We start from the raw sequence: 12,083 nt of genomic DNA, 5'->3' as shown, positions 1-12,083 counted from the left end.
ATGGTATTCAAAGCCAAGCAAGTACTGTTGGATGTCACATCTGTTTTGAAGGAAGTGACCAGGTTCTATGACCTCCTGGTAAAGATTCTGCTTCAGTTCAAAAGACAAAGAACTAGAAGCCAGCCCTCATCTCTCTTTGCTAAACTTTTGCAGGCACTAGTCTGACATATTAAGAACTGAATACCCATGCAGCTTCACCTGCTAACTTAGTGAACACCCTTAATCCAGTGCTGGAGGACTGCAAGCTTGTACTTTTTAATAAAATATGTGGTTTATTAGGATGTTTAGAAACAATGCATATCCAGTAGTGTAATGGACTATCATTGAAGCAACAAATATTCTGATGTACTGAAACATTGTTACATTATGTTGGTAATTAATTTGATTTCTTTTTGTTTATCAATCCAGGGAGCAGATACATGAGTCTGTTTCATTATAAAGAGCTGACAGTGGAAAATATAATATATGCAGTTCCACAATGCCTTAAATATGTAATTAGATTTCCTTTTATTTAGATCCTTGTTTCTGTCTGCATTTTCTGGTGGGAATTCAGCAAGGATATAAGTAGCTCTATAAGTAAGGATATGAGCAGGATTTAAAATTCTAGTTAAGGTTAATAGTTACCAATGATGAGCTTTGTCACAATTCAGGAGGAGATGAAATATCACTGTTTTGTCTTCCAATTCTTTTCTGCTTCTTCATCATTAGAGAAAACAGCAGAAAAACAGTGGAAAAACCTGTTGGATCATTGTCATTGTGAATATAATCCTAATTTTGAACATCTTTTCTTTTCCTTCCGTATAAGTATGGCATCTCCAGCATGATAGCTCAGAAATAAGACATTTGCTTCTGCTCTGAAACTTGTATTTGCATTTCAAATACATACTAAAGTTTGACAGGGGTGAGAAGAATAGGTTGAAGTCATTTCTAGCAGAAACACAAGTGTTGACATGCTTCAGTTCATGTTGTATATAGGCCTCAGCACTTGCATTTGATGTAGTTTATAATACTTCCTTCCCACATTCTGCTATTCACACTTGCTTTCTTTTACCAATTTTTTTCTCATGACCATGACTTTAAGGAATTTCATCAATACATCTCTCTGATTATCCAAAGTGTTAGGAGGCACTGTCAGAAGTCCTCTCGCTCACTTGGATCTTCATTCTGTTAGAGTTCAACATGTATTAATGTCAGAGTCACCAGGAAATTTGAAGGGTATTTATCCTTTTTGGTTTGTTTTACTAAATCTCTGTGAAAATAATAATAATAATTAAAAAAAGCTGGCTTGATTCCCTCTATTTATACATCGAAATAATTCTTGTTCACTGGATGACCCTTACCCTATAGATCCAGTCATCCATACCATGGGAAAAAAAAATTGTTGTGTAGATTCATTTTCACTGGATGTCATCCAGAAAACAGAAATATTGCTGCTCATGTACATCTCTTGGTGATGAACTGCAAGAAAGGACTCCTCATATGCCAAAGCTAATCTGCTAACAGAAGATTTACTACTTGTTGCAGTGCCATGCCAAATGTACATCTTTAGCACTTTTGCCTGGTTTTTAACCTTAACTCTTTAACTCTTTACTCCTGGCTGGTCATTCTACCGTTAAACTGTACCCAAGGAGGAAAAAAAAAGAACACTTCTAAAAGAAATGAAACTTCTTCCTTTGGCATATTGGGATACTCACATGCATTCATATACAAAATGAAATGTCTTCATTTTACCAAAGAATTCTCCAAATTGTAATGTTAGCATCAAAAGCTCTTCAATAATCTTTCCAAGGGAAGTAAATGAAAATCAGAAATGAAGCAGTTAGGTTCAGGACCTGCAGATCCTACCTGAATGGTCTGTGCTCATGCAAAATGGCCCATTCATTTTGTTGGAGAACACAGGTCAGCAGGGACTCTGCCTGAAAATAAATATGTGCAGGCCCAGCTCCATCTTTAGATAGCTGTTGCAAAAACTTGGCAATCCACTTACTAACCGTGCTTTCTGGTAGTTGTGTGCCAATTCATTTGTATACTGATTGTTTTTTCTGTATGATGTTATCATATAGCGTATACGTTATACATGTATACACATTTAGTACAGCATGAATGAATGTATATGGACCGCAAAGTTTTGTTCCATGCTGTTAATGCATGTGTGCCCCCTTCCCCTTGATTTTAGCTTGGGTCATCAGTGTCAGCAGCTTACTCCAAAACTAATACATAGGTCTGTGCTTGTTCAAATTAAATTTATTTCTGTTTTACTTAGAAGCAGGGAAGTCCCTCCCAAGGGACCATCACCTTCAGGGTATTAGCAGAGGTTACTTTACAATAAAAATGCTTTAGTACCAGTTGGTTTAAAGATAAAGCCTTTTCTGTTCTGTGCAAATAATTTTTGATCAGCCTACTGTTCTAAGGCAGTTCCTTATTAGCATATCCTGTAGCGTATTGTGAGACCCTGTCTACAGAGTACAATTGTGACACAGGCTGTGAATATTCAGCAATAAGAGTCTTTAAATCTGAGTAGGTAGTGACAAAGCCTCTTCAGGGAAAGCCAAAATGAGGTGAAATGTGTAGAATAATGGCATCTTGTGGGGAGCAGGAAGACTATTTTAATCAAAGCCAGAGCAACTGAAAAAGATACTACTAAAGGACTTGCTCTCTGAAGTAAATACTTTATGGATGAATTCAGAGTTCAAACTGATGTGCTAAATTGGCATCCTTGCATCCAGCCTATTCTCTGGATCAAAGCAGTGTTAATTGTTTCACTTGCCTTTTATCTGTTTTATGGATGTGTGTGTGGGTATGCATGTGTATGTATGTGTAAGGTTTACGCATGTGCTCACACAAGTCACAGAAAATAATGGCATCAAGTGAGGATTCTTTACTTTTGTTTTTTTTCTGGTGATGAAGTTGAAGATTTTTTTTTTTTTAATGTGGTGGTACCTAATAGCCATTGCCCAGTGTTGTAAAAGCTAAGAAGTATTGCAGCTTTCCTTTGCCTGTGTTTGCCCAGCCACCCTTCTACATACTACAAGCACTGGGAAATTTCAATGACACAGCTTGGAATGGGTTCAGTGACCTCAATTATGCCCTCCCACCCACTCCAAACTCCTTTCAATTTGCAAAAAGCTTTAAGTGGACAAAACCCAGATGCCTTTTGCTTGTAGTTCAGTAAGAACAGATTGGGCATGTAGATTCTTGTCAAAGTGATATATGTAGTTCATTTTCCATTAACTCTTTCTTAACTAAGGATTTAAAAGTATCAGTTCCATGTCTAGCACTCTGCTTTGCTTTCTACTGCTTTTTAAAGTTCATTATGCCTACAACATCCTCTAAAAAAATGAACCTTAAAAAGCCTTGGCTAGACATTGACTGATATGAAACAGACTGAATGTTTGGTTCTGCTTTTAAAGGCAATCACTTTTTTTTTTTTTCCTTGTTTCATATGTAATAACCCATCCTATCGCCTAAGAGAGTTCAAAAGCACTAACTAAATATAATAAATAAAAACACCAGTTTGGAGGGAGAAAGAAATTGTGACTTGTGGAAATGATTTACCAGTCAAAACAAGTATGTGGGCCCTGATGACCTTGAGAGCTTGCTTGAGTTGGCTTGCTTATAACTTAGACTGCTTTCATAATATTGTAATGTTGCCCCAAAGAGTTGGTGCCTCTCCCCTCCCCCAGAACATTTCATTACACTCCCTTTCTCCCCCCTCTCTCTCTCTCTTTCTCTTTCATTCTGCAGAAACATGTGCTGTCAATAATGGAGGCTGTGATCGGACTTGCAAGGATACCGCGACAGGGGTACGATGCAGTTGCCCAGTTGGATTTACCCTGCAGCCTGATGGGAAAACGTGCAAAGGTCAGCTTCTGTTTGCTTTGCAATGCATCATTTGCCTTCAGCGGTTTCGGTACAAGATGTGAATGTTCAGATATTTAATCAATACTTTTAAGTTAAGGCTGTTACTGGCACAGTGGTTACAGTTGAGTTAATTAGCTTTCCTCATCCTTAATTTTTCTGCATTTACCTACTTCAGTCATTTTTCTCTCTTTTTATTAGGTGGTTTTATTACCACAAATAAATTAGGTACAGAGGTCGAACTGTTTTTAACTGGCCACAGATTTAGATGAGTAACTCTGGGCTGTAGAAACATTCAGTTACAGAAGATAGTCTGATACGTGTGTAAAAATTCAATCCTGTGATGATGCCTGAATTTTCCTATTCAAAATTGAGGTTGAAAATCTCAAGCAAATCTTTGTCGACTGTTGATCGCTAATTGAGGCTAAGCAAAAGCTGCAGAGGTATTACTGGAAAAAAATCAAATGAATAATTGCCTATTTCTGCCCCTTCAAAACATTAGGAGTAGCTAGCTGTAAAGGAAAACTGAAGCAACATTTTTTTTAGTGCACAGTCTAAGCTTTACAGTTCATACTCAGCTTTTACTGTTCTAAAGACAGCATAAGAACCTTGGTATTTTATCCTTCATGAATGCGTTAAAACTGAGGACATGGGAAAGGAGAACAGAACAGAAAAGAGCATCTGATACCACTCTCAACATCTGTTCTCAGTTAAAGAGACAGGGACAGTTCTCAAATACTCCTGCTGAATCACACTTAGTAGCCCTATGCATGTAAGTAGTTTTGGATGCATACTCACAGGACCAGGCCCTCCATCAACTCTTTCCCTGTTTTCCTACCTATTTCTTTTGAGCTCCATTAGAAGAGACTGGGGGTGTCCAGGACATTGCATATACTGTTGTGGCATAAAACGCTTTCATGTCACTCAGTGGCAAGAATAAGCTGACCTCACTTGCTAAGGAACTATTGGGACTTTTTTTCTTTAAAGTAACCAGAAATGTTGGAATATCTTTAGTTCAGGGCCTGATGTAACTTAAAATAGTAAAACCCACAAAAATAAACAGAAAATGTGTGGTTTCCTCTTGCTCCAGGCTGAAAACTTGGGCATGATTCTGTTAGTACACTTATTTATAGAAATAACAGTCCATTTGCCTGTTTATTTGAAAATAAAACATTTAAACTGCCATTGCATACAATTTTAATGGTTATGGGTGAGCACACATCAAAAATCAGCCGTTCTGGTTCAAACCACATGAAAATAAACCTTCATTTTTACAGGCAGACTAGCTTAGCCATAGTAGAACAGTAACAGTGACTCCACCGAGTGCATAAAAAGGAGGCATTTTAATACTGTAACATATACCTAGACTTGATCGTAATGTTTATTATTGAACATCATGAAAAAAAAAAAAAAAAAAGGTGAATTCTAAATTTAGAAGTCTGTCCGTAGAACTAACATGAAACAATATTTATATAATAATCAAATCTATAATTAGCGCTACAGACAAAATAAAATGTTCAACTGATCCTCAAACCAAATAGCATAGCCCTGAGCGCTTTCACATTTTTCTTCATTTTCCGTGTTTTATGAGAAGAAAATACGAGAAACGGAATCTGTGTTTTTATGGTGTTGCAGGTCTCCTTTTACTTAAACAGCAAGTTGAAATTCACTCACGCTGTTGAACAAACCAACCTTCATTGACATTTTGGGCAATAAAAAAAATAAATAAATAGTAAAATATATGTTTTGCATTAAACTGAAATTAATATTAGTTTTCTAATGTATTACAGCATGAGATTTCTGGGCTAGATTTTGCTTCCCTGAAGCCAAAACAACTTCCCATTTAAATCTGTGAACTAAGAATCATATATTTAAACTGACCAGGGAAGCTGCTTCTGTACATAATGCAGGCAGCCCTTAGTCAAGACTGCTTTCTGAGACGTGTATCTTCTGAACATAAAAGTGAATGATTTAGTAGAGTAACAATAAGCTTCTACCTGTACCTATGAGCTCTTCTCACTTATAGGTAGAGACTGGAATAATCTGGGGTGGGGAAATTCAATGTTCACACATTTTCCTTTGAATTCTATTGAAAAGAATGATCTTCTCAAATGATCATTTTTGTTTTTTCTCTTCACTCTCTTTGATTTGACTGGATTACTGTTTCTTATTACATACTGTCCATTGATCTATCATTAACAATTACAGCTGTGTGGCAAGAGCAGTGGATTACCTATTGAATGCCTATTAAAGCATCTTTGGGGATCATACTGCTATCACATCCGATCTTCCCTGGGTAGGGTTTCCAAAGCTGTCAAATGTAACAGCATCTCCAACTGAGGTTTTTAATAAAGGCATGATTTTAAAGATAGGTTATGGTTTTAAACATAAGAGATAGGTCTTTTATTTATTATAGGAAAAGAAAGAAGAAGGGCATGTAAGAAAAGCTGAGAGAAACTGGAGGGTTAATTACTGTATTAACAAAAAAAAAATGCAGTTGTGGTTTGAGCAAAATGATTAATAGTTTTAGGTTATATTTAGCAAATAATGTTGACCAAAAAGAATATTTTTATTGGAAAGTCTATCATTTTTCTTCCATTTTGGCATCTTCCTCCCTATGGCATTTGATACAGCACAGCTACTATTTGAATTTATGTATTTGCTGAAATTGTGGAGCTGCTGAGGCTTAAATAAGACTCACAGAAATGTATGAACTGTTGAGTACTCCAAGGGGGGCATAATGCAGTTTGTAGTTCTAGCTTCCTTCCTTCCTTCCTTCCTTCCTTCCTTCCTTCCTTCCTTCCTTCCTTCCTTCCTTCCTTCCTTCCTTCCTTCCTTCCTTCCTTCCTTCCTTCCTTCCTTCCTTCCTTCCTTCCTTCCTTCCTTCCTTCCTTCCTTCCTTCCTTCCTTCCTTCCTTCCTTCCTTCCTTCCTTCCTTCCTTCCTTCCTTCCTTCCTTCCTTCCTTCCTTCCTTCCTTCCTTCCTTCCTTCCTTCCTTCCTTCCTTCCTTCCTTCCTTCCTTCCTTCCTTCCTTCCTTCCTTCCTTCCTTCCTTCCTTCCTTCCTTCCTTCCTTCCTTCCTTCCTTCCTTCCTTCCTTCCTTCCTTCCTTCCTTCCTTCCTTCCTTCCTTCCTTCCTTCCTTCCTTCCTTCCTTCCTTCCTTCCTTCCTTCCTTCCTTCCTTCCTTCCTTCCTTCCTTCCTTCCTTCCTTCCTTCCTTCCTTCCTTCCTTCCTTCCTTCCTTCCTTCCTTCCTTCCTTCCTTCCTTCCTTCCTTCCTTCCTTCCTTCCTTCCTTCCTTCCTTCCTTCCTTCCTTCCTTCCTTCCTTCCTCCCTCCCTCCCTCCCTCCCTCCCTCCCTCCCTCCCTCCCTCCCTCCCTCCCTCCCTCCCTCCCTCCCTTCCTTCCTCCCTCCCTTCCTTCCTCCCTCCCTTTCTTCCTTCCTTCCCCCCCTTCCTCCCTTCCTTCCTTCCCCCCCTTCCTCCCTTCCTTCCTTCCCCCCCTTCCTCCCTTCCTTCCTTCCCCCCCTTCCTCCCTTCCTTCCTTCCCCCCCTTCCTCCCTTCCTTCCTTCCCCCCCTTCCTCCCTTCCTTCCTTCCCCCCCTTCCTCCCTTCCTTCCTTCCCCCCCTTCCTCCCTTCCTTCCTTCCCCCCCTTCCTCCCTTCCTTCCTTCCCCCCCTTCCTCCCTTCCTTCCTTCCCCCCCTTCCTCCCTTCCTTCCTCCCTTCCTCCCTCCCTTCCTCCCTCCCTTCCTCCCTCCCTCCCTCCCTTCCTCCCTCCCTTCCTCCCTTCCTCCCTCCCTCCCTCCCTCCCTTCCCTCCTTCCCTCCCTCCCTCCCTTCCTTCCTCCCTTCCTTCCTCCCTTCCTTCCTCCCTTCCCTCCTTCCTTCCCTCCTTCCTTCCCTCCCTCCTTCCCTCCCTCCTTCCCTCCCTCCTTCATTCCTTCCCTCCCTCCCTCCTTCCTTTCCTCCTTCCCTCCTTCCCTCCTTTCTTCCCTCCTTCCCTCCTTTCTTCCCTCCTTCCCTCCTTCCTGCCTTCCCTCCCTCCTTCCTGCCTTCCCTCCTTCCTTCCTCGTTTGTTTAGCTAAGGAATCAGGTAAATGAAAAACAGTTTTAATTTTTCAATTTATGAAATTAATATTGATAAAGGGTTTGATTTTCGAAGTTTTGACAGATATTTTGTTTAGTAGTGTGGAAGTTCATTAACAATTTAGTGTAGAATAAAGGCAAGCATGCACACACACAAAAAAAAAAAAAAGGATATTTTTTTCAAAGTGTGTCTAACTCTTTAAACATAACTAATTGGTCCACATTTTATTTGCAATATTTCAAATTCTATGGTTCTGTCATAAAAACTGGGATGGATTCAAACTGCAGAACACAGAACTGAGTCAGGACTGAAGTTCTGATATTTCTCCTGGCCCTTCCTGAATATATCAGAGAAGGAGACTGCAGGGAAGCATGTTCTGAGTAATGCAAAGATTCTATCTTCAGGGTCTTTGCACATCGACCTCTTTCACAGACTCAATGGGAAATGGGAGTTCAAAGAATCAGACTCCTTAGTTAATGCGTAAGCAGTCTGGTCTGTATCAAGCGTCAATAAAATAGAAGGAACAATCATTGTGAATGAAGACTTAATGTGGAATACAGACAGGTAGCTGCGTAGCCTGTAAGAGGGCTACTGTTGAAGAAGACTATTTAAGTTTCTGGGAGATGAAGAGGAAAGCTTGAAAACTTTTATCTCTGATTTGTTCCGCCTTATACTCTCATACAACTTACATGGTCTTGCAGTGGAATAAGAGCAAAGGTGATGAGAACAGACCTCTGCGGCCTAGTTAGAAAGGCTTTCAGTTGTATAAGTGGTGACTAAGATACTGATTCATCAACGTTTTGCTGTTCTTCTTAAAAGTTAGTTTCAAACACAAGTCTTTTCTCAGCTGGGTTGACAAAGAATGAAAAAGGATCTTTTTTTTTCCTTCAGTCTTCCTATCAGCTGTTAGCCATATCTCTAAATAAGCCAAACCATGCAGGCCTTTGTCAGCTAGGAAAACAGACACATCCCAAACAAAAAGAACTCCACATCCTCCCTCTAACTCATGCTATTTAATTTATCCCACCATTGTAATTTAGTGACCCCAGCTTGATTCTGAGTTGGTTTTGTGCTGTGCATGCCAAAGCAATGTAGTTCATTTCCGTGCATGCCTACTGAGTCATCTACAGAAGTCAGCTAATACAAACAGAAAGGGAGACAGAGGATTAAAAGGCGTAGTGGCCCAGGATGCTTACTGCTCATTGCCTCCTACCCACTTTTTAATATCCCCTACCTTGTGCATCTTGGGACTCCCCAGTCTGTAGCTCCCCTGCTTGTTTGATTCTGTACTTCTTTCCTGCTGAGTACCTGTTTCGTGCATCCAGCTACAATTTACCCTCAGTGAGAAGGTTCATCACTTTAGCATTTTAATTATATTAAATAAAAACTGTATGTAGCTGATAAAGCAAGAGATTCATTTCTGAAAATGAAGAGGTTCAAGAGAAGTGAAGTCAAACTAGTTTGTTTTCTGAAGATTGTTCAAGTCCAGCTTCCGAACATGATCAATCAATAAAGAGTTTGCTTTGGAGGTACTATAAGATGTGAATTAGGTCAAGGGGACGGACCACAGGCTTCTGGCAACACATAAAATGCAAGACTGTGTGGCATCAGAGTGTTCCATCGCTTCCTCAGGGATTTAACAAAGAAACAGTGCCCCCTGAGGCCAGCCCTCCTGTGTCCCAGAGCAATGCAGCCTGACAGTGCTGTACAGAGGGACACAGTCTAACTGTGCAGGTGCCATGCTCACCCCATCCCAACACAGAGTACAGTTTCAAAGCAGAAGAGAAGCATAAGCAAGTTTCTAGGTGCATGGAGCAAGGGCCACAGCACAGATGTGGCTTTCTATAAGGCATCTGTAAAGTGCCATCTAACTTTGCATACCCCGTGGATGTTTTGTAATGACTGTTGTTTTGTTTGGCTAACTTGCTGTTTTTCAGTACTTTCTCAAGCAAGATCAAGAGTGGGGTTCTGGGGGGAGCAGATATTCAGCTGGGACAAAGTGTCATTGGTTTTAGTAGCAGTGTGATCTTACATTACTAATACTGCTAAATATAACAGCATTAATTCATGCACACAGATGAAACTTTGCCAAGTCCAGGTGATCTCACAGACATGTATTTAAGACACAGAAAGGCCCCTGCATGTCTACACCTAAGGCTGGGGCGTTTTATTTACTGTGCTACATACACTAAGTAAGCCCTTCTTAGCCCTTTGGCATATTGTTTAACCAGAGCAGTGTTATGCAGAGGTTATGTGACTGGATGCTGTTTGGGCAAACATTTCTTCTTCCTGCTGTCTCATTGTCATGGTTACCCAGAAACGTGGCGTGCTCTCTACTTCCTTGAAAAAGGCCCCCATCCTTTTGCATTCAGATGCAGCAGAGAAATGTGGCACTTACTCGCTTAAATACTTGACTGTGCTGCTGTGGGAGTGTCAGAAATGCCTTATCGTTGACCAGTTTACCCACTAACTCAACTCTGTAACCTTCCCTATCGTTAAGCAATCTAGAACTCTATAACCTTCCCTATCGTTAAGCAATCTAGAAATGAAAACCAGGAGCATGGTGACTTAATGAGCTATTTCAGTCAAAGAACCAAATCAAATTTTATTGAAACATAAGGGCATTATTGCATTGGCTTTATTAGGTTGATGTAGCAATTGCACTATTTTATCATTCTTAATTGCAGCATATTATGGCAGGAGAATGCATTTTAAATTATTTTTGATACAAAAAAAATGAAAACCTGGAAATGAATTCAATTTTGAAAATTGGATTGTTTCTATGAGGAAAGATTTTGTTACAGAATGAGTTTAAGTGAAGCAAACCATGTCACATTTTGGTAAATACAAACTGAAAGGTTTCATTAAATTAAATGCATAAATTAATGCTCGTATCAGTTTGGGGTGAGAATATGATTCAGATGTTGAAAACTTTCATTCAGAACACACACTAAGTGAAAAGCTCAAAACGAATAGTTTAGCTGGCCAATTTGGCTTCATTTCCTGGATACGGAGTATCTGTGAGCAGTTATGGTTCCTCCCATCATTCCATTAGTCAGAATTACTTGAAGTCTGTTTTAGGTTTTTCACTGAACTGGATTAAATTGATGGAAGCTTTGTAAATTTGCATCCTGTCAATCCTGATCAGTTCATAAGAAACAGAAAATGTTTCCTCTTTTTTGGGTTTTTGTTTGTTTGTTTTGTTTTTGTTTTTGAAAGAAACACCAGAAGGAATTGTAGGTAACTTTAATGACTTACCATTAGTTTGGTATGTCAGCTAGTGGCTTTCTTCAGTTATGATTCTCACTTTGTTTGACAGTGATTGATTGGATAAGTTTCAGAGCAATATATTTTTCTCTCAGAGTGCTGAAATGAGGAAAATTTTACAGAAGAATGATGAACTAAGGTTTTGTTTTGTTAATATGCCTGACTCAACATTCCTTTTGCATACCAGTTGAAGTTTGACAGTTAAATACATCCCTGTGCAAGATAAGCTGTGTTAAATATATCCATCAGTCAAGTTTACAGTAAGGCAGATGCTGGCATGTACAGCCATCCTTTTCACATCACAGAGGTGCTTCAAGGTCTTCAAGAATCATGTCCATAGGTTTGGTTCAGGTCTCCTGAACTAAGATCAATAGACAAATGCAAGATGGACACAAATTCATGTGAATGGTTTGTTTGTTTGGGCACTGGTTCTGGTTTTCTTCCTTAGATATGAAGTGACCTTCTTCAAAGTAGCCACCTAAATACAAAAAGTATTGCTTGGGTTAGATTCCCACAGAAAATTGAAAGGTTTCCACTTAGTTATACCATCGTTCTACCAAAGGTATACATGACTTTTTCATAAATGCATAAGCAGCATTAGAGAAGACATCATCACTAAAATAGCTTGCTGAAAACTAGACCTGAGTTTCCTACTGATGTAAGTTCTGTATGGAGGTTCAGAGCCATGGGATTGATATACTTACCTTCTGCATCGCTTCAAGCAATATAAATTTCCATAGGGCCTAAACTTTCACCAGTAAAACTTCCATAGTGCCTGAATTTTTGCCGGTGCCTGCAGTGCATACTCAATCAAGTTCCAGTGTCCCTAATCTTAGATCTGAATTACAGTGGAAAATTGGCCTTCTTTTCTTGGTT

The 12,083-nt window shown here is 39.6% G+C and overlaps 1 protein-coding gene across 4 annotated transcripts in view; it reads left to right on the top strand.

Annotated features, from left to right (window-relative positions):
• SCUBE1 (signal peptide, CUB domain and EGF like domain containing 1) overlaps positions 1-12,083 on the top strand; it is a 200,471-nt gene that overhangs the window by 127,166 nt on the left and 61,222 nt on the right. For all 4 annotated transcript variants that reach the window (XM_072329372.1, XM_072329380.1, XM_072329364.1 and 1 more), the window contains one exon: positions 3,745-3,861. In XM_072329372.1, the coding sequence (XP_072185473.1) occupies positions 3,745-3,861 (117 nt within the window). The remainder of the gene's footprint in view (positions 1-3,744; positions 3,862-12,083) is intronic.

This window comes from Excalfactoria chinensis, chromosome 1 (genome assembly GCF_039878825.1).
Source record: "Excalfactoria chinensis isolate bCotChi1 chromosome 1, bCotChi1.hap2, whole genome shotgun sequence".
Classification (NCBI taxonomy): Eukaryota; Metazoa; Chordata; class Aves; order Galliformes; family Phasianidae; genus Excalfactoria; species Excalfactoria chinensis.
Note: the sequence above shows the minus strand (reverse complement) of the source record. Positions and strands in the feature narration are given on the sequence as shown.